This window comes from Neoarthrinium moseri (assembly GCF_022829205.1).
Source record: "Neoarthrinium moseri strain CBS 164.80 chromosome Unknown scaffold36_Wmoseri_CBS_16480, whole genome shotgun sequence".
Classification (NCBI taxonomy): domain Eukaryota; kingdom Fungi; phylum Ascomycota; class Sordariomycetes; order Amphisphaeriales; family Apiosporaceae; genus Neoarthrinium; species Neoarthrinium moseri.
This window is the reverse complement of record NW_026055150.1, coordinates 305,257-326,439: the sequence shown is the minus strand read 5'-3', so window position 1 is coordinate 326,439 and position 21,183 is coordinate 305,257. Positions and strand designations below refer to the sequence as shown.

Genomic DNA, 21,183 nt, shown 5'->3' with positions numbered 1-21,183 from the left:
AAATTCCCCGCAAGGCGCCAGGTTGGGTCCCTCTTATGCGCTAATGATGTAATGGCAGCCCGCTTACACACGACATTACCGACTTAGGGTGTCCAAACCTACTCCCGAGGTTATTAATAACGCCTGGGGATGTTCCAAAGGATGGGTGTCGGAAACCAGCTCTCATGAAGTCTCGTAACATGGCTTGACAGGGAAAGAGTGCGCAACAAACCTTCCCAACATGTCGTCCAAGGAGTCGATGAGCCTTGTTATCCGGCCAGACTACTTTTCCGGTGGCCGGACATTGCAAAGAGAGACCACGCAGATACCCAGTCCTGAGGTGAACGAAGCACTCGTAAAGGTGCTCTATGCTGCGCAGAACCCAACCGATGGTGAGATATTCAAGTCAAGTATCACATCTTGTGGGTGCACAAGAGTCGCTAATGAGACCAATGGCGCAGTGCAATCCTTCGATAGCAAAGCTGTAGGCGAAGGAGGCGTCTTGGGATGTGATTTTGTTGGAACAGTCGAGCAAGTCGGGGCCAAGGTAACCAGACTGCAGACTGGGGATACCGTGGCAGGACTCATCTGGGGCGGTTCGGCAACCCACGCTAACTGAACAGCACTGAGAAGAATCAAAGGCTGATAATTCCCTAGGGGAAACCAAGGGGAAGGGGGCCTTCAGCCATTACACTGTAGCCGACGAAGAGATCTCATTCAAGGTTCCTGACAACATCTCTCTGGAGCAGGCAGCCACGGTACCATTGGCAGCGACGACAGCATGGCTTGCCCTGTTCTCAAGCGACTGTCTCAATATTCCCCGAAAGTCAAGCCCGATCACCTCGGTTCTCATTTGGGGCGGAAATTGTAGGTTTCTTTGACCACCTGCGGACATGCGTGGCTCACAATGACTGGCACTGACTCCTATCAGCGAGCGTGGGGCGCTACGCCATACAGATCGCCGCCATGTACAATTTTGACATCATTACCACCTGCAGCACCCGGCATTTTGATGCCGTCAAGGCACTGGGTGCGAAGCACGTCTTCGACTACAGGGACGAGAAGGTTGTTGAAAAGATAAAGCAGGCTGGGCCTCATCTTCGTTACGTTTTTGACACCATTGGGAACGAGACGTCGTCTGCAACCGGGTCACAGGCTATTGCCGAAGCCACGGGGCAGCCGGGCGCATTGTGTACGGTCCGGCCTGGCAAGGCTAACACCGAAGGCGTAAATAAGGGGACAAAAGTCACGGACGTCTTGGTCTGGACGGCTTTCCTAAAGGAACATCGGTACGGGGATTTCTACTGGCCCGTAAGTATAGTTCTCATCCTGACAAGACCTACCCGGTCACTGATCACTCGAATAGCCAAACAAGGATGATCATGAGCTGTGCAAGGAGTTTTTCGACAAGCTACCAAAATATCTGCAGGAAGACAAGCTCAAGCCCAACGTTCCCAAGCTGATGCTGGGGTTGGATGCCGTGCAGCAAGGCTTTCAGGAATACCGTGATGGCAAGATATCTGGGTACAAGGTTGTATATAAGCTATGAAGAGACACACCTGTCGTTAAAAGGCTACAGCCCTGTCGCAGAGGAATGATGGCCCCTTGCACTATTTCATGGACAGGTCTTTGGAGATTGTAGCGCCCGCTTCAGCGCTGTCTGGAACGCGGTGCCGTTTATCTGCCAGACAAAGTTTACCTCTCGCAGCGTCTGACGTGATGGGGCGAGAGCCTCCTGGTAGGCCCAGATGTTGCCATAGGTCGGGCTGTAGAACGACGTATCGACGTTCACGTAGACTAGAGCTGCCATTAGTAACGCCTCTTGAAGTGGAGACGTATCTGTCTTACATGAAGTCTGATTCATTATTGTCGAGGGATCGACCAGCGAAAGCATCGTGGCTTCGTCCCAGAAAGGCAAGTTGGTCTGGGTCACCTTCTGCTGGAGAATCGTATAGGGGTTCCGTACCTCAGCCACCTCGGCCAGTAATGCATCTGTGGGAAATAATTCAGGTGCATTCGCAGCATTGGAGACCAGAGCTATTCGGAATTAGTAAGTTGGGCGGTCGCTAATATGGCCAACCTCTGGGAGAACGCACTGATGTTTGGGAAGTCGGCACTCAACGCAATCTTGGTGGCCTCGGGATCTGCCTTGAAGTTGAACTAGTGTGGGCCTCTCGTTAGCCATAGCCCAAATTGAGGGTAATAGACACCAGCTGGCCAATTGCACAACGTACGTCGGTGTTGATATCGGCCTGCATGGTATCGCCACTGAACATCAGCCCGTTCGTGTCGACGAAGCCGCCCATGATCCACAACCCCTTGGTCAGGCTTGCAAAATCTGAGTCCATGCGGATAGCAAGGGCAATGTTGGTGAGGGCTCCTCCAGAGTAGATAACAACTTCACCAGGATACTTGTGGACCTGCTCGATCATCCAGGCCGCAGCATGGTAGCCGGCCAGGGTGGTGTTGGGGTAGCCTTCGGTGAAGGCGGCCTTGACAATGCGGGCGGGGTCTCCGTCGGTAGGGTCCGAACCCAGCGCCTCGGCCGTGTCGTTCTGTGGTCTGAAGACGCCTTCCCACGGCAGAGGGCCCATGATCGTCTCCCAGGTCTGCATCAGCTTTGGCGTCATGAGCAAGGGATAGTCAGCTCCCTTGTGCACGGGAATGCAGGACGACAGGTTGCCAATCTCCAGCAGCACCAGGGCGTGCAGGCTGCATTGCAAGGCCCAGGAGTTGGACGTGTCACCGATGAGCCCCAAGATATCCCACCCGTAGTCCAAGGCCATCAGGAACTGGGGTGCGGCACCCGCGTTCCAGTCGTTCTCGATGATCATCTTAGGACCCCGGGCATTGACGGCACCATGACGGTCCGAGGATGAGCTGCTGCAGGATGCCACGGCGCCACAGGCCGGGACGAGGAGGGCAGACGGTCTCATGATGCTTCGATGCGGCTCTGTCCGTTAAGTACAAAGTCCAAGACGACAGACATATAGTCAACAACAGCCCGGTGGGAGGACGGCCATGTTATACAGTATCACAGCTCACCCATCCTGTAGTCTACCAACCTCGCCTCGGCCGTGGTCGGCAAGGATTGGCCGATATCAGGACGCAAACACTGCATCGGTCTCGTCATCGCTACTGTGCGGTTGCTACTATGCAAGCAGCCTAATGCCGACGCTTGTGATCTAATGCCGCGCGGAAGTCCCACAGTAATGTCTTTGTGCTGGGGTGTTGTCGACTAGCGAGACCTGGTCGCCGTGATAGCTGAGCGGCGGCTGCCGACTTTGTCGGCGGTGTGGTGCATTTTTCACCCTGCTCGATGCGAAGATATGAGTAATACTTGGTGATAACGAAGGGGCCTTGGCAAGCTGGGCGGAGAGTGATCGACATTCAATGCAATCAGCAGCTAGTTAACGTTACCTCGTTTAACTTGCGTGCAGAGACACTGCCGTGCCTTGTAATGACGTGCTATGGCCCCCTGCCTGGATCGTCAGAAAGGAACACTCAAGGCAATAGAAAGTACGTGAAAATGTACAGGTCTATGCTCTTGACGGCTGCGTCTATAGACAATTTCAGGGGTCTACCTGAGGTTATGTAGTCTACCCGAGGTACACTCCGTACATACAGCATGATCCAGCACAAGGGGACCACTATAATTTTAGTGGTCGACACCCAAAGCCGGAGCCTGGTTCTGCCTCCTGTCACCGCCAAAATTTTGTGATTTCCAGACTCCAGCAGCACTAATCCATGACCCCGCCATCAGAATCGCAAATTTGGGCGCCAAACCCCACCATCGCATCGTATCACATCACATCGCATCATCCTACCCCGAAACTACTGCGCCATTGTACGATCGGCTTTGGTGTATCATGGATTCGACAGATGCCCAGGCGGTGCCTCCGCCCTCTCCGCCCTCTCAGGCTCAAGCGGAACCAACAGAGATGCCGGCCGAGGCACCCAGCACGGCCTCGCCTCCGCCCTCGAAACCGATACATACCCTGATTCTCGACACCGGTCCTCTTATCAAGAACGATCCTCCACTCAGCACTCTGCTCGCCCAGGCTGAGGAGCTATACACATTGCCTTCCGTTCTACCCGAGATCAAGGACGCCGCAACGAGAGCGAGGGTTGAGACTCAGCTTCTCCCGTTCCTCAAGCTGCGGAGCCCCAAGCCTGAGAGCGTCAAGTTCGCCACCGATTTTGCCCGCCGTACTGGCGATCTCGAGGTTCTCAGCCGACCTGATCTGCACTTGATTGCTCTGGCATACGAGCTGGAATGCGAACGCAACGGAGGAGACTGGCGGCTACGGAATGAACCGAATCAGAAGAGGCTGAACGGCAGGTCGCCGGCACAGCTCGCCAAGGATGCTGAGGCTGCAGAGTCTGCGCAGTTGGCGACGGTGGAGGACGGCGACCACCCACATCCCGAGGCTGTTGATACTTCCAAAACAGAGGTGCCGGCAGAGAACCCCGAGGTAGAGGCCAAGGAGACGCAAAGTCCCGTGGCCGAGTTCGTAGAGCAGGCGAACGAGGGAGTAGATCCTGTCATCGGCCAGGAGGCTGTCACACACCAACTGGACGCCCTGACGCTGGACCCGGAGAAGGATGTAGACCCAGATCAACCACCAGCCCAGGAATGTAGTACGGAAGAGAATGCCGGTGCGGAGGAGGACGACGATGAAGACGGCTGGATCACCCCTTCGAATCTCAAACAGCATCAGCAGAGAGACCAGAAATCAGCTCCAGAGCAGCCATTCCAGAGAGTCTTGCAGGTGGCCCTCCTCACCTCGGATTACGCCATGCAGAACGTCCTTCTGCGCATCAACCTGAACCTCGTCTCCCCGAGCCTCGCGCGGATCACCCGAGTCAAGACGTGGGTGCTACGTTGCCACGGGTGCTTCCAGATCACTCGTAACATGAGCAAGCAGTTCTGCCCCAAGTGTGGACAGCCGACCCTCACGCGAGTGAGTTGCTCGACGGACCAGAGCGGCAACTTCCAGGTCCATCTCAAGAAGAACTTTCAGTGGAACAACCGAGGAAACGTCTACAGCGTGCCCAAGCCGGTCCACGGAACGGCCAACGGCAAGTATAGAAACCAGGGCGGCGGCAAGAACGGATGGGGCAGAGAGCTGCTTTTGGCCGAGGACCAGAAGGAATATTCCCAGAAGGTCGACGCCGACAAGAGGACGAGGCAGAGGGATCTGATGGACGAGGATTATCTGCCGAGCATCCTGAGCGGAAGTAGACAGGGCGGCCAGGGAAGGATACGGGTCGGCGCAGGGCGAAATGTGAATGCGAGGAAGAGAAATTAAACACGTGCGTTTGCGATCAGCATAGACGAATGATACCACGGCATTGATAGTCTGTGTGTTTGTTGGGCTCTCATGTGAAATACTGTTGCATTTGTCCAAAGCATTGAGGAGGCTGGCTGTTTGGTTCCATCCATAACGATATGGCCTGCTTCCCGTCGTGCTGGGTGGGCCCTTGCCCAACATCTTACTAGCAAGATCGCGAGTGCCACTGAGCTGCTTGATTACAACGCCGCCGCTTTCTTTTCTTTGCTGTTCCATACCAAAAGCATCACGCACGCCATGAACGCCGTCCACATGCAAAACCCCCACCGGGATGCCTCGAGCTGCGAAGTGCCGGGTCAGAGCAGGCCACAGCCGCACGTCGGTCGGCCTCGCAGAGCGGGCTCCATTTGTGTCCCATCTTATCTGAGCAGATGCACTCATTGCAGAGTGGCGGGCTTCTTGTTCGAGTCTGCGTGAAAGGGCATCTTTGTCAGCGTCGTTGGGCGTCCAGCAAGTCTGCGGGCTCTCGTTGGCCAAGGCGGGGAGGGCTGAGAACTCACCATCGGCCAGGATCAACAGACCGAACCTCTTCTTCAGCGTCACGCGCTGTCGCGACCACTTGTCATCGGGCGAGAAGCGGGCGGGGTGTGCGGACTTGGTGACCTCGCCGCTCAGCACCTTCTTGAGGGTGTAGGTGCGCTTGCCGCTGGCATCCAGGACGTACATCAAGTGCATGGTGGCGGTGGCGTGGTGAGACCTCGTGTATCCGACGAAAATGTGAAACGAGTGTGGTCCGGGTTGCGCCGAGCTGATCTGGTGACGAGATGTGTGATGCGATGGTGCTGCTGTCGTGGTCGTGATCAATTGAGACGCTGCCGCCGAAAACTTTTTGGTGGAGCACCTGAGCTCTTTGGCTGGTGTGGGGCAGGGGAGCGAGCACGGGCCCGGGGGCCGGCCAAGATTTAATCCGCCGACTTGGGTAGTTAGCAGCGACGGGGATGTCGACCACATCCTTGGAGGTATTCTGTGCCTGATACTTTGCACTTTGTTCTGCAGCCTATAAGAAGTGTTTATATATAAGAACCATTCTGTTCACTGGTCAGAAGGCCATCAAGGACACAACTCTTGGCCGTCTAAGAATGTATCTGTGGATATTATATCCGCCTGTGCCCCCTGTGGAATCGTCATGAGACGTCAAGGTACATGTCGCGAAGTGTCTCCATAGATGAGCCTTGAACGACCCGAGACCGACGTGTGTAGTCCAATCATTGACCTCCCGCGAGGCGGAGAACGGACGGCGGTCTCATGTAGGGGTGCCTCCCCATCACGGCCAGGTCTGCAGGAAGAAACCAAGGTGCACGATTCGAAGCATTACTCAGCTGTCAAAATAGAAGTAACAATCTTGGAAGCGCTCGCTATTAGTGCATAAGGCTGAGGTTCATCGCGTCCCTCTCCCGCTCAAGGCATGATAGACTACGTTCTCATTTTACCAAATTTGGATTACACATGGGCACCAGATCGTTAGACTTGGGGGGCGCTTCTTCATATACAAGATCGAGGCTGACACATGGAATCCGAGACAGGCAGTTCGTGTGACAATCAAGAGATCCTGCAGCTACAGTTGGTCCATGATTAATCACTACCAGATCTCGGCTCCCGAGTTGACCAAGACAGCTTATAACGCGGAAGAGTGCTTGGAGACTTCGCTCCTCATCCTTGGCTGGTAGGTATCCAGTGCAGGATGGCCAAGTGATATCTCGCTCACAAATAGGGGAGAGACCGCATCGAGTCAAGGTAGCATACTGTAATTGCCTAGTAGGCAAGGAGCTTCATAATCACTTCAGTGTGCCCAAGTCCGCCGCAATTCCCCGCGCGATCGAATCCGAGATTGCCATATTCGTCACCATGGGGTTCACACCCGTCGCAGTGGGGAATACACTGGCATCCGCAACATAGAGACCCTCCACTCCCCAAACCTTACCCTTGGGGTCGACCACGCCATCCTCCTCGGACTTGCTCATCCTGCATGAGCCCATCTGGTGAGCTCCGCCCCACGGCTCAGTTCCTGGGTTGCCGGCGGCTCGTAGAGTCTGCAGCCACTGCTCAAACCTCTCGTCTTCGGCCTCCGTCTTCTCCCCAGAAGGGGATCGGATGAAGGAGTCCACACCGGAGAGAAAAGGTCGAATCTCCTCTGCTCCCTGGACGTAGCAGATCCTCGCCAGTGCAACGAGTCCTTCCATGCAATTTGCCCGGTCGAAAGCGCTTGGCGAGTACTGAATGCGTGGCTTGCCGGTGACGGGATCTGGATAGATATAGCCAGTATCGCGGTCACGCGGCATTGAGAAGAAAGCATTGAGATGGCGGTACCTCAACGCCGAAAGTTTCAAGTCAATGCCGCTTCGCCAAGGAAGGTTGGAATATATCAGATATGGCTGGGATCCGGCTTAGTAGTTGACAATATCGGTGCAGGTAGCTCGGAATACCACACTTACCACCATACACACACCCTCAAGCTTGGTCCCATTCCCTTGGCCGTCCAAGTCCTCGAAAGCAGTGCAAACACTGCTGATAGCACATCCTGTAGTTCGTCAGCGCACGACATGTCCAAGGCGTTTTTAATCAGACCACTTACCATCCCAGGGCTTAACATCCTCCTTCCAAAAGCCGCCAACAAGGTTGACCGGATGCAAGTACACGTTCCGGCCGATTTGCGGGTTCTGTCTGTGGTTAACAGCCACTCGCTGGCTTTGAGGAGGTAGGTACCAACCGCTAGACCACTGTTCTTCAAAACCACAGGGCTCCACAAGGTGCCGCAGGACACAACTACTCTCTTGGCCTTGATAACGACATCCCGACTGACGCGCTCGGTGACGCTTCCGGTCAGACCTCCTTCTTGGTCTCTGGAGATCCACTTGCCCACAACTCCTGAAGCCTTCTTCCCGGACGCGAACGTGTCAAAGGTCACACGTTCGACCTGGAAGCCTTCGATGAACTCGGCACCTGCCCTGGCAGCGGCAGGCAACCAGCTGACTGCCGGTCCTTGCTTGCCGGCAGAGCCGCACCCCAGATGACAGTGTCCGCAGTGATGATCCTTGTTTGCGGAGTTGTGGGGGGTGACCTTGGCCTTCCACCCCAGCTTCTCGGCGCCATCAAGCAAGACCTGGCCCCGATGGTTCTGTCGGACAGCAGAATCAGACACGCCCATGAACTCGCAAACCCTGTCCAGCGAGCCTTGAAAGTCGGAGGACGTGAAGAAGTCCAGGCCTCGCTTGGACGCCCACTCCCGTCGCACGTAGTCAGGGGTCTGCAGGGAAACTCCCCAGTTGACGCTACCGCCTCCACCCCATGTGCTCCCGGCCAGGACGGACATTGAGCCATCATCAACGCTCATGAGGCCACCGCTCTCGAACAAGTTGATCTCGGCGATATGAGACTTCATCGGCAGTTGCGCCGGGGAGAAATAGTAGCCTTTGTCAACAACCAGAACGCGATGGCCAGCCTCCGCTAGCACCTTTGCGCAGACGCCACCACCACATCCCGATCCAACGACAACCACGTCGGTTTCGATGGTCTCCGGGCCGGCTCCGGGGCCAAACTGCTTGAAGGTGTAATCGGCTGCCTTTCCCGCCCGATAGTTTTCTGGGATATCCGTCCAGCCACTCAACTGCAGGAACAACTGGCTGGATTGTACCCAGGTCTTCTGCCCAAGCATTGATACTGACTTTGCCAGACCACGGAAGGCCGTGAAATATGACGTTTGCCAGGACTTGATGACCTTCTCCCTCGCCTCGGCGGGTAGATCATAGAATGGCGTGAGATAGCCAGTGGTCGGAAGACTGCCGAGTCTCGTTCTTTGCCATATCATATTAGGGCAAATGGGTTACCAGTTCAACACGAGGGTTACTTACCCCAGCAGACTCAGCATGGTACCGAGTTGATCTCTCATGTCTTTCGGTAAAGAAGCCAATGTTCTGGTTATCTGATCTTTGAAAGCCTGGCTATCTGATGGCTTTTCCGACAGGAAAGCTTCAAAGTCCTTGCGGCTCGGCGGAGAGCTCAGTTTTCTCTGGGCCTCTTGGTAATATGCGTCCAGTTGACTCTGTGTGATCTGGTAGTTGTCTGTGTTGGACCCATCCCGAGGCGTGGAGACGATGGATGGGACGATCGTGTCCATTAGTGCATACCACACCTTCCATTGCGTCTCGTTGAAAAACTCCGGGGATGGTGGGTCGGGGAGAGGTATGTCTATATGAGACAGCGGCAATTCCATAGGGACAGCCATGATTGCTGCACCGTGCATAGAGATGCTGGGTATCGGCTTTTCTTGATGGCGCCGTTATACGAGCGCAGGGGAAGAAATCTATCACACGGCTGACGGTGTGAGACTGATGAACGACAGTGTGTTGTTGCGATTGCGCTTGGGCTTGTAGAGAAGGGGAGCGGCATCCGCGTTGACTGCTTATAATTAACGTTCGAACTATCACAGATTGCAACGCAGTGTTCAAGTGGCCGCCGGAGACGCTTTTCTACCAGCACATCATGATGTGAAAATGCAATGACGATCGCCACGATACTCGCTAGTAGACAGAACGCATTGACAGCACCCTAGCTGTGCCGAGGTGCAGTTGGATTCATCTCGGAAACTAGTTTCTTTACGGATAGCGGGCGTGAGCGGGCAGGTGGGCATTCCATTCAATCACCGTTGGCACATTAGTTAGTGAGGACGCGCGAATAGCCCTAGATCTTCGTGTGGCCTTCGCTGCTCCCTGGAAGTGCGACCGTTATGGCTCGCGATTTGCACCAAGAGGGTCGAAAAGGGGAAAGGCGCTGGCCTACCCCGCATGCACCCTGCAGCCACTGGAGCCACTATCAGCCTAGGTGGTCTAGTGGGCCTACGTACAGTCGCATAGCACACCACTGGCCTCGCCTAGTTAGTTCACGCCCACCTAACGCGGGGATGCAGGCGCTACAGTTTACAGGGGTTTGGTTTGTCATTTGATGGATGTGGGCTGCATCGACGTGACAACCGACCGCCCTGGGCTATCCTGCCTGCGACTTTTCTTTTGTTCATCTTATATTGGATACGAGAGGGGTTACCCTACCGTGTCTTGAGTGTCTTGTGTGTATTGACGCTAATGCTATCTGTGAGGGCATGACACCAGAGGACTAGGCCGTGAAATGCAGTCCGTCCGTAATATTGCCCCATCTTGCGTGAGCCCAGTCATTCGGGACATGCCTCCTCGGTCTCCATGGGCCCTGATCGCCGCTCTTTGGAAACCTCTCCTCGGCAGCTTTGACGTACGTCGATGTGAGCTGCCATGACGAGCGTGGTTTCATCTGATGATCCCTTGGTGCTCGAGGCACCGACACCTGAATCCCCTTGCGCTCCATGTACTTCAACAACCGACAGATGATGAAGGCGGTCTCGTCAGAGCCTAGGGTCCAAGAGGCGTTGGTGTAGCCGATCATGTAGAACAGATTCGGAATGTCCTGAACCATGGCTCCGTTCCACAAGATCTGCTTTGCCGTGTCGATCCGCTCGCCATCTACCTGAAGGGGGATGCCACCACCGAATAGCATGCGTAGTCCCGTGGCCGTAACGACCACGTCGGCATCGAGCTTCGTACCATCGGTGAGCTCGATGCCGTCCTCGGTGACCGTGCGAATGTGGCCCGTCACTACGTCGGCTTTGGGCGTATGTAGAGCCTTGAAGAAATCGCCATCTGGGGCCAGGCACAACCGCTGTTGCCAGGGGTAGTACGCTGGGCTAAAATGGGGATCCCACTTGAGTCGCGGCGGCAGCTGTACAAGAGTGGCCTTCTTGACCATTTCCTTCATACGCTTGGGGAACCACCTGCACAGTGTCGCGAACCAATGCGTCGTCCACATGAAGTAGAGCCGCTTGATGGTCCCCAAGATGGAACGAGGCCATATCTTGTGGCTCCACTTCGGGCCGGTCCATGGGCTCGACCACTGCTGGGGCTGCGACACGATGTATGACGGGCTCCTCTGTAGCATGGTGACATGGGCGGCGGTCTTGGCCAGAGCTGGTATCAACGTGATAGCGGTGGCGCCGCTGCCAATGACAACTATCTTCTTGTCGGTATGATCGTAGTCTGTCGGCCAGAACTGAGGGTGGATGATCTTGCCACGGAAGTTTGAGAGCCCTGGTATCTCGACCTTGAGCGGTTGATTGTAGTCATAGTACCCGGCGCCGAGCACCATGAATCTTGATGTGTAGCGCTTCGTGACACCTTCGTTTTCGACAGCCACGGTCCATCTGTTCGTCTTGGACGACCAATCTGCAGATACCACCTTGTGCTTGAAGTTTATGTACTTGTCTAGGCTGTGGGCAGCCACGGATTCCTTCATGTAGGATATGATCAAGTCGCCTTCTGCGATCGGACTCGGATGAGGCCATGGGTGCCAGGAGAAGCCAAAGGTGTGCAGGTCCGAATCGGACCTGATGCCTGGATATTTGAACAAGTCCCACGTGCCTCCAATGCTTGTTCTATTCTCGAAAATGGTGAACGTGACTTGCGGTAGCTTTGTCTGAAGCCGGTATGCACAGTTAATCCCCGAGATTCCTGCCCCCACGATGATGAGATCCAGTGACTCGACATCACCAGATTTCTTCTCAGTAGAATCCATGGCGGGTGATGGCCGCAAGGCAGTTCTCGGCGTGAAATCTGCGCGTTAGTATATCCAGGCGCGGTGGACTGCCCCTGTATGATCTCAAATATTTGGCGAGTCTAGGGTGAAGCAGCCACTAAGTTGGCAATGTGTGGCACCTCGAGTTGGGGGTCTAGCTTTGGGCGATGGCCTGGATATATGCATGCCTTGCCTCGGTAGGATTCGGTGGCTCTGGGCGATACGCGATGTACTCGAACGTGCATGACGTGGAACGCGAACTCGGGGAGATAACAGAGTCCGAATGGCTACGGTGGTCGTGTAGGCACTAGTGTTCTCCCACAATTAGTCACTACTTATCAAGTATCATGATGTAATAGTTGCAGGCCACGACGCACTGGACATCTCAGTCGGGAACTTCTATTTGACTCTTAATTCGCTGCGAAACGGTGGTTCGTCACTCCAATATCAAGATGGGGTTGTCCTGCAGTGCGACTAGCAAGATGCTGGCCAAGGGGGTAGGGGGGTGTGGAACGTTGATCCCCGCAGCATTGGGAATAGACAACCGAGGCATACACAGTGCGTGGGAGTGCATTGCGATGGACGACGCATAATCTGCTCAGCCAAACAAAGATCACGGGTGTCAAAATGGAACGGCGGAAACCGAAATAACGTAGTCCATTTGCTCATGCCTTCATGTGTTGCAGGTTACAAGAAATCAATGCATATCTAGCGCTAATCCCGTTCATAGCTTTCCCGGAATGCTAACAAACTCCCCTTCAGAGACCTTCTGAGTATTACGGATGAAAACACCCACTTTGGAGGCAACCTGTTGTGCACTCGCCTCCCAGCCGCTCCGTTCCCCAACCAGTAATGTGTCGTGAAGAGCCGCAGCCTCATACTCCGACTGGATTCGATTTCCTTCAACTCGGGACATCTCTTTGACCCACTGGGTGCCGTCGATCTCCAGAATCTCCACGGCGCCTTGATTCACGAAAATTGGGATCGAAGTGGCAAAAGGATTACCAAGGGGGGTAATATACGGATCTGAGGGTGGCACGATTGCTGCATAAGTGGCAGCACCCCACCGCGTGAAACTCGGGGGAAGCAAGTCGGTTGAGTAGTTTGGGTTGCTCAGAATGGTGATGTCGGGCTTGAGGCTGTTGAGCGGCGATACCCACGGTGACAACAGAACTGAACTTTGTGGGTTGGGGATGTCCAGTTCGTCTCCAAAGTCTGCGAGGTAACGTAGTAGTGCAATGGCCAGATTTCCGCCTGCGCTGTCGCCAGAGATGGTGATGTTGCGAGCTGGGATATCGAGTGTTCGCACGAGATAGAGATAACTTGTCAGCGCATCTTGTAAGGCTGCAGGGAACGGATTGCTCCTGCCATATCCTGAAAGGCGATACTGAGGAGCGAACACAGCATCGACGCCGCCTTGTTGCACAAGCGTGTTTGCCAGAAACCCCAGGGTGTCGGTCCGGCCATCACCGATAACGAATGCGCCGCCATGGAAATGTAGAACAACACAACCATCAGGCTTTATCGTCGGCTTGCTGACTGGCTTCGGGTACCAGGTGCCTCCGATGGTTGTCGGCATGACCGTCGACTCGAGTGGGCCTTTATAGAAGCTCTTTGGCGCGGGTTGGACCACCTGGAACTTCTCCTTTTCTTTTCCGGGCTTCAGGGACAATGACTCGGTGATCCCGATTCTGCTTTGCACATCGACCATATAGCGGATCATGCGGGCCATCACGGCTTGTTGTAGGGTCCATTCTCTGTGTGGTCTCAAGGATCGGAAGAGTCCAAACTTGACGAGCCATAGCGGGAAGCGTGCGAGAAGTGCGCTCATACAATACAGCTGGTAGACCAGGCGTATTGGCTGATATGAGACGAACGGCCACGAATGCGACATCTTCAAGACGAATTTTACAGTAAAGTAAGCTGCATCAGATTGGTATAATTAAAGATGGTAGAGCTCATGGTCCGCGTTCACGTTGGAGGAAATGGTAATGCATCACAGTGTGGCGCACTGTCTCAAAATGAAAGGTCAAGCGAGGTTCGTGCGGGGGCGTATTTCCGCACGTCCTACGCACTCCACGGCATTTTCTCCGTCCAGGCAGCCCAGGCTGGTTTAATGCCAAGGATATTAAGCAGAGGCTATGCGCCTCGACACACGGGGGTTGAGAGGTCCCGAACCCCCGAGCGAGTGCGTCTACCAGACAGTCGGGACAGGGCGGCGTTTGGTGGACAGCGAGGTCAATGGGTACGGCAAAGCATTGGTACGAACAAACACCATTGTATCTGTTGAAGGTGATGTTCTCAACCTGAAACAGATATCTTGGGTCATGAGACCATAGCAGATTTGGCTCGGTTACTTCTAAACTACTACTCCCAAGACGTGATTTTACTCGTCTTTGTCGAATTTCAACATCGGTCGTCTTCTGTACAAACGCAGAGGAACAACTAATGCATGGGTTCTTTAGGGTTTAGACATTTTAGTAATCATATCGCGGCTCTGTGGCGTCTATGTATAGATTCTGCATCTTGACAATCCCTTTCTCATCTCTTCCACCCATAACTTTGAAATTGACTATGCCGTGCAAAGCGAATGTTTCAGGGACACGTCCAGCAATCTGTGATTGGGTCGTATCCAACTCCCCATGAAGCTGGATATTCGCAGTATAGTTTGTCGTAGCATTTCAACTGGCCGAACTTGCTTACGCACTCTGGTGGGTTGGAGGGTGTAATGAAAGGGCTGCAGGAAGATGAGCCGGGTTCGGTGGTAGGACTAGGAGTGGTCAAGACCGTAGAAGCTGAGCTTGTTGCCAGACCAGTGCTAGTAGGTGTTGCCTCTTGTCGAGGTAGATTGGTTGGCTTGGCTGTGGCCTGCGACAGCAGAGACAGCAACCATATAGGTGTCTGTTGAACCGATACGTGCATGGCTGTATGTCTAGTGAGGAATTCAAGCTTGGAGCTTTACGACCTGTACCTAAGAGTCTTTATATCACTTATGCGTCTTCTTATCGCAATATCGGTGAAGACACTTATAGAATGTAGCATTCCGCCTGGGTCGAGAATGGCACGATTTACTCGGCTAAATAGACCAAAGGTAGTTCCAGCGAAGTTTCGATACGATCTACTGCCATTTCATTCTACGCGTTTCAGTGCCGATTGGCCAGGTAAATATAAAGAATTCATCCGGCCGGATCAGAGGCTGATTAGTCTCAGTATTGGCAGCACCTGAGAACCACACGCCCCGAAGGTCCAAGCCACACCTCTGTACCTCTGCTGCAGATTCCCGTTACGTGCTCTGCCCCAAATTCAGCTCAATACCTCTCAAAGCCTCTAGTAAATCATCAGGCTTGCTCAGAAATGGGCAGTGACCCGATTGAATGGTTGCTGTGCAAGTCGTGCTTTTAATAAGGGCTGCCATCTGCTGCTGTACAGGAAGAGGAAGCGAGTTGTCGTTCTCGCAAAATATGTAACCACACGGCACTCCATCTGCCCAAGGCTCGTATGCTGAAGGTGTCACGAATAGTGAAATAGACGTGTGTGTCATTTCCTTGGTCCATTCTTGTTGAGAGCCTTCATCCATGTCGTTGAAAGCAACCTGAGGAATCATAGCCGGGACGCCGCGAACACGGTCTCCCTTTGTTTTCTATTAGCATTGTCTCCATTTTGCTTGGTTAGGTCGAGCATACTTCCACCTTCATCCATGGCAATGGATTGCCTCCGAGCATATCCAGAAGTGCTTTCCCAGAAGGGATCATGAAGGCTGACAGGAATATGATACCCAGGACGTTAAACCCCACAACAGCATTGCTAGCTACTAGACCCCCCGATGAATGGCATAGAATCAAGATTCGCCGGCCTTCGTGTTTCAATCTCGCGAGAACTGCCTGCACAGTAGCAATGTCATCCGCCAACTGAGCCAGCGGGGCCTCGCGCCCGCCAACAGTGGGTAATGCGACCAGCTCTGAGGCGTAACCGGCTTCGTCGAGTTTGTGGCGGAAGCCGTTCCAGGCTGTGGCCTTCAGCCAGGCACTCGGGACTACAACGATTGTTGGCTTGGTCATGTCCTGCACGATTACTTCCAATAATGGTGCTGAATTTGAGGTTGTAGGAGTTTGGAGTGTTGCGAAGGTCAAGACCCAAGGTCTTACGTGCCATGAGATTCAAGATCCGCTGTGGATACTGTCACCCGTTCGACCCCTGCCATAATGGTTGCTCTCAACAGTTCGCTTGCGGGGAATTTACCGGAGTATTACAGGATGGACACGGTGCATACTTAGTTACATTCTCTAATAGTCCAGTCAAATGGCTATTCACTTATATCAGAGTCGTCGGCATCTCCACGACCAATATTTCGAAGTCTTCTCTCGATCCCATTTACCTCGTTGGCTTCCGAGTATATCGGCATACCCTCTACGCTGCCTTTTGCGCCAAGTCTTGCCGAATACTGGAAGTCGATAATCAGTACTGTACCATCTGGGCGACGCATTACGTTACCTAGATCAAGATCCCCGTGGTAAATTCCGATCTCATGGAGGCGGCGGACTACTGCCAGACACGCCTGGATTTCCTGCTCTGGCAATGGTTTATTCTCTTTGGCAATCTCAGAGAAGCTCTTGCCACCTTCAATAAATTCCATGGCGTATCCTATCACCCCACGACCTTCCTCCGTAACCAGACCATGGAACCTGGTGGTAATTCCGTGAGAAGAGGCCTCCTGGTGGAATTGAATCTCCCTCTTCATCTCGGATTCCTGTTTACCTAGTCTCTCCTTATCACTGTCGTTCCGGGGGAGAAAGTCGGGAAACTCTGCGATTTTCATGACTGCTTTTCGTACAACGGCTGGATGATTGACAATTGTCAACCGTTCTGAGCGCATATCCCATGGTTTGGTGATTGCGCTTACCTTGGAGAAATCACTGTAATCAAGCATGACCTCGTGCGACAACCCCTGGATACCGCTCAACTTCTCAGCAATCTTTTCTGCAAGAGGATACCACACACTTGAATCTCGGTGGCCCGAAGCCATAACAGTATAGCACTTACTCTCGCCAAGGTCGAGAGTCGGCAGCGATGGATTTGGCCCATTTGGGTATTCCCACCCATGAGGGAAAGCATCTTGAGAAACAAACAGGTATTTGATCGAACGACCTACCAACACGCGGGTCAGAGTCCCACGATCATCTTCTGCGCCGACAGCCAAGATCACTGGTCGGTGTAATATCTGGCTGGGGTTTTTGGGCGACGTTCTGGAGCTTGCAGGGGAGGCCATAATATCCTCTTAGTATATTTGTTGACGTACGGGTTCGGTCTGCTTGTGAGATCGGTAGTATGAAGTTCCATGGGCAGCAGTTCATTATATAATAGGGAACCGCAGAGTCCGCTACATTAAAGGACAGTCATGGTAGGACAATAATGTAGTTCGCTTTGTAGACAACGAACAGCCAATAAACGAACCATCTCCTTGGTTTTGCTACGGCAATTGATAGACAAAGGTTAAGTTAATTTGTACATACAGCTGCTCCTCCTAGGATATCCCTTTGCCGCCCACCTCCCCTCCCCTGTTTTCTTTTTTCAGGGCAAGGGGACGACAGTAGCTCACTAGCAAAACACCCGACCCCACATATCCGAATTAAATGCTTCCGACTGCCTCGGGCTGTCCATCGTTGAGTGCATCGTCATTGAGACTGCCGGTATCGTCTTTTCTCTGACTTGCTTGGCCAGAACACCTCATTGGGGGGAAACGGCTATAGCTCTAAAATCATAGGAAGCTATTCGAAGTTGTACTTCTTACGTGCCTTCTTCTCCACGACCGACGGCCAGAGATAGTAAACGTGAGGGCCCAGGGCGTTAGGAAACCATGGAAGCACGATGTTGCCTGTAATTTGGCTGTCGACTGCATCCATGCATTTCTTCGCGACATATTCGATCTTGAGCCCATGCTTGTTAGGATCCTTCTCGATCACCGGCCCGCCGTCAACAGCCGAGGCCCGAAAGTTGCCCTCTATAGTTGAGGGCAACATGAATGTGAAGGCGATTTTAGAGTGCTCGATAGCCAGAGCCTGAAACAAAAGCAGAGACGATGCTTTAGATGCTGCGTACAATGCTCGCGTCGGCGCAGCAACGACGCTTGCGAGTGAGTTGAGCAGTAGAATAGACGGCGAGGCAGACGTACGCGTCAGCATCGGGATCTGCGTAGTGATGAGCGTCATGGATCTCTCAGCGCGGGTTGGGCTACTCACGAAAGTCAAGGCGGAAATGAATGGGCCATCAAAGTTTCCTTTGATCGCACGGCCACCTATTGCCACAGCGGTCCGTATGCCGTCGCTCGTCGCATCCTCCTCGGCCGACTGGACGCCAGTGAGAGCCATGACAGGCTGAAGGGCTGAGACTCCCGCACAAATCTGGAGGGTGTCCAGCCCGCCCCACTCAGCCAGCAACCGTTCTCTGACGCGCACCATATCGTCGACATTGCTGAAGTCGGCTGCTTCCCAGATGCAGTTTTCTCCACATTCCTCGGCGAGCACAGCTAGGTCTGCTTCACGTCTCGCCACGATGCAGACTCTGGCAGCCTGATCTGCATATTTCCTGGCCAAGGCTCTCCCAACACCGCTAGAAGCACCAAGAACTAGTACCCGTTCCTCTGTGCGTTTGATCGACTGGGGTCTGTGATTTCGTGCCAAGAGCCTGTGGCTTATGACCAGTGCGGGAAGAACAACGGCAAGAGCCGTGAAAGCCAATCTTACAGAAGCAGGTATCGCCATTGGGCCTACACGAGGAGGTCGGCGTTCGTACCAGAGGACAAAGGAAGAGGGATTGAATTTGGTAATTATTGGGTGAACAAGAGGTTACCAGTAGCTTTTTCGTAGCGCGCCACAAGAGGCTTGGCAGGGACCATATGCGGCTGCACGGACAGGGATGTGGCACTAGCGCAATCGACTGCCGCTGCCCCCATTCGTGGTGCTTGATTGTATAGTAATATTATAGTAACGTACTTGAAACTTGGTGTAGATAATCAAACCCAAAACAATAACATCCAGTCCCATCTTAAGCTTTCGGACTCTAGTACAAAGGCAGCTTGTATGCGTCGAAATCATACATCCAAGTATCAATAGACGCTTGGTCATACACGCATTGCAAGACTCCATCTTCAGCCCAGAATGGTCTCAGGGGCCATTTACAGATGGTATCGATCTCTCCGGTATTATCTAGGGTGTCCGGCGCGGCGTCCTTCTCTACCCAGTCGATCATAGCCTGCAGCGTCGTCTGGGGCCAGCCGCCATTGGGCTGGAAATCGTTGGAACTGCAGTGGCCACCGCCAGGAACGAGGAATAGTCGATAGAACTCGTCCAGCGCCGCAGTGCTTTCGTTGTAGCTGAGATGCCCGTACAAAACAGATCTCACTGACTCGTAGTAGTGTACAGATGCGCCAGTGGGTATCGAATTGTCCTGTTCGCCATGCAAGTGGAGGACTTTGCTCCCAGCGCTCTGAAAGTCACCGAGGTCGGGATACGTTGTCTGTACAGAGTCGTAGTATCTGTTCATGCCGAGGATCATCAGTTCCTTCAGAGTGTCGTAAGTGTAGTTATCAAGGCTTGCGAGGTTGCTGGCATTTTGCAACTGCAGGTACTTTGCGACAAATTCGCCGCCATAGCTGATGATATTGAGACCCCAGGTATCCGTCTCATTGTCGTACGCAGTGGCGCCATCTGCGAATGTTGCGCCGGGCTGGTAGCTTACATACACTAGCCGGCCCTCGGAGTCATGAAGGCCAGCGAGAATGGTACTTGCTACCGCCACCCCCTCGGCAGTGACAGTCCCGTTCTGGGCAGGGGCGGGGGGTATACCATATGATGGAGATCCCTCGGACGGGCCACAAGAGTAAGGTTCTCCCAAGGTCGTATTCACGTCAAAGGTCAATTTGCAAAGGTCAGAGCGGGAGACGACCCCGTCTGTTCTCCCGTCCAAGACGTCGCAGGCGGCGATTGTCAGGTTGGCAATTTTCTCCAGCTCACAGTTTGGTGGATAGCATCCTAGAGTCTGCTCTATCACGCTGCTAGTGAGGTGGTTAACCTGCTGCTGGCTGAATCGGAAGGCAGGTGCGCCTGTTACAGCACCGTCGAACTGGCCAGCAAAGCGCTGTATCTGGCTCCATCCTTCTCGGCCCCCCTCAGAGCAGCCTTGATAGTAGCTGTACAGCTTGCTGGAGGACGAGACGTTGAAGATATTCCGGGTGAACTGCTTTCCAAGAGTTGCCAGCTCGTGGTGCGCCTGGTAGCCGAACATGTAGGTCGATTGCCAGTTGATTGTATCATTGGCGAGCAGGAAAGCATCATCCCAGGGGGTATCAAACGACCCAAAACCACCATCGGTAATGCCGGATACCGCTCCAACAATGATCCCCGTAGGAATGTATTGCGTCCCCGAGTTGATGGCCAGGCCCCCGCCTCCCGTCGACACGTAACGATTCTGAAAGTTTTCAGGTGCAGGTATCCAGTATGTCACGTGGACGACATCGTTGGTGATTCCGTTGTGAGAGTACGCAAATGTCACATTGCAGTACTCGATAGTACTGGTGGGATACCATTCCGAGACAAACGTGGCATTGTATGTCAAGGAAGCCTGCACCGAAGACCTGTCGATGGTGATGCCTGGGTAAAACCCTTCAGCTGGAAGTGCATCTTGTGCGCATGACGCCGTACATATGTCATTCAGAGCAAGAGCACGCACGATGCCCGGAGAGGCGATAGCCACAAAGGCCCAGACGGATACCATGTTGACCGTGTAATCAAGACGGACGCCAAATGTTCATGGTGGGCAGTATTCCGCGGTGAGCAAGCATGTTGTCATCTGCAACTCCAGCCCAAAACCCCCTCGGCTCGCACTTGCTGAGTACCGAGCACCAGAAGCCTGAACTCTCCACTCTCGGCGCGTTTGCGTGTGCCTTTATGGCCGGTGGTAATTCTAACACCGCTAGTCTTCTTCAGATTGGTGCTAGCGTCTTTGGAGTCTGGGGTAGAAAGCCGGGTCCTCCGTGGAGATGATTACCTCATTGTACATGGTGTGTCGGGGACAATGCCGACAACAAAGACCGCGCGGCTCCTGTTTATTGTGTCCCCAAGTGGAGACTGGCGTTGCGTTCAAAATACTGAGCCAGAATATGTGATGTGGTCAATAGCTCTCATGTCCTAAGAATATTTCGACCACACATGTCATGCGTTACGCCGTACAATCTGCTACCGACTATGCATTGTAGAGCCACGGG

The 21,183-nt window shown here is 53.7% G+C and overlaps 10 protein-coding genes across 10 annotated transcripts; 2 read left to right on the top strand and 8 right to left on the bottom strand.

The window, feature by feature from the left end:
• Positions 1–220: 220 nt before the first annotated feature.
• Positions 221–1,528, top strand: JN550_008589 (uncharacterized protein; the record flags this gene model as incomplete). Its single annotated transcript, XM_049320567.1, has 5 exons — positions 221–371; positions 441–575; positions 637–846; positions 911–1,290; positions 1,346–1,528. The coding sequence occupies 5 exons, from the start codon at positions 221–223 to the stop codon at positions 1,526–1,528; spliced, it is 1,059 nt and encodes a 352-aa protein (XP_049169521.1).
• A 66-nt stretch (positions 1,529–1,594) lies between these two features.
• On the bottom strand, positions 1,595–2,915 carry JN550_008588 (uncharacterized protein; the record flags this gene model as incomplete). Its single annotated transcript, XM_049320566.1, has 4 exons — positions 1,595–1,776; positions 1,828–2,016; positions 2,076–2,139; positions 2,214–2,915. The coding sequence occupies 4 exons, from the start codon at positions 2,913–2,915 to the stop codon at positions 1,595–1,597; spliced, it is 1,137 nt and encodes a 378-aa protein (XP_049169520.1).
• Positions 2,916–3,848: 933 nt separating this feature from the next.
• On the top strand, positions 3,849–5,291 carry JN550_008587 (uncharacterized protein; the record flags this gene model as incomplete). The annotated part of the gene is made up of 1 exon (XM_049320565.1): positions 3,849–5,291. One exon carries the CDS (start codon positions 3,849–3,851, stop codon positions 5,289–5,291), a length of 1,443 nt encoding a protein of 480 aa, XP_049169519.1.
• Positions 5,292–5,307: 16 nt separating this feature from the next.
• JN550_008586 (uncharacterized protein) lies at positions 5,308–6,284 on the bottom strand (the record flags this gene model as incomplete). Its single annotated transcript, XM_049320564.1, has 2 exons — positions 5,308–5,342; positions 5,480–6,284. The coding sequence occupies 2 exons, from the start codon at positions 6,282–6,284 to the stop codon at positions 5,308–5,310; spliced, it is 840 nt and encodes a 279-aa protein (XP_049169518.1).
• Positions 6,285–7,108: 824 nt separating this feature from the next.
• JN550_008585 (uncharacterized protein) lies at positions 7,109–9,555 on the bottom strand (the record flags this gene model as incomplete). The annotated part of the gene is made up of 5 exons (XM_049320563.1): positions 7,109–7,705; positions 7,766–7,851; positions 7,906–7,990; positions 8,041–9,124; positions 9,182–9,555. 5 exons carry the CDS (start codon positions 9,553–9,555, stop codon positions 7,109–7,111), a joined length of 2,226 nt encoding a protein of 741 aa, XP_049169517.1.
• Positions 9,556–10,439: 884 nt separating this feature from the next.
• Positions 10,440–11,924, bottom strand: JN550_008584 (uncharacterized protein; the record flags this gene model as incomplete). Its single annotated transcript, XM_049320561.1, has 1 exon — positions 10,440–11,924. One exon carries the CDS (start codon positions 11,922–11,924, stop codon positions 10,440–10,442), a length of 1,485 nt encoding a protein of 494 aa, XP_049169516.1.
• A 724-nt stretch (positions 11,925–12,648) lies between these two features.
• On the bottom strand, positions 12,649–13,818 carry JN550_008583 (uncharacterized protein; the record flags this gene model as incomplete). The annotated part of the gene is made up of 1 exon (XM_049320560.1): positions 12,649–13,818. One exon carries the CDS (start codon positions 13,816–13,818, stop codon positions 12,649–12,651), a length of 1,170 nt encoding a protein of 389 aa, XP_049169515.1.
• A 1,389-nt stretch (positions 13,819–15,207) lies between these two features.
• JN550_008582 (uncharacterized protein) lies at positions 15,208–17,190 on the bottom strand (the record flags this gene model as incomplete). The annotated part of the gene is made up of 4 exons (XM_049320559.1): positions 15,208–15,555; positions 15,608–15,957; positions 16,236–16,901; positions 16,965–17,190. The coding sequence occupies 4 exons, from the start codon at positions 17,188–17,190 to the stop codon at positions 15,208–15,210; spliced, it is 1,590 nt and encodes a 529-aa protein (XP_049169514.1).
• Positions 17,191–17,689: 499 nt separating this feature from the next.
• On the bottom strand, positions 17,690–18,682 carry JN550_008581 (uncharacterized protein; the record flags this gene model as incomplete). Its single annotated transcript, XM_049320558.1, has 1 exon — positions 17,690–18,682. The coding sequence occupies one exon, from the start codon at positions 18,680–18,682 to the stop codon at positions 17,690–17,692; it is 993 nt and encodes a 330-aa protein (XP_049169513.1).
• A 298-nt stretch (positions 18,683–18,980) lies between these two features.
• JN550_008580 (uncharacterized protein) lies at positions 18,981–20,693 on the bottom strand (the record flags this gene model as incomplete). The annotated part of the gene is made up of 1 exon (XM_049320557.1): positions 18,981–20,693. One exon carries the CDS (start codon positions 20,691–20,693, stop codon positions 18,981–18,983), a length of 1,713 nt encoding a protein of 570 aa, XP_049169512.1.
• Positions 20,694–21,183: the final 490 nt, after the last annotated feature.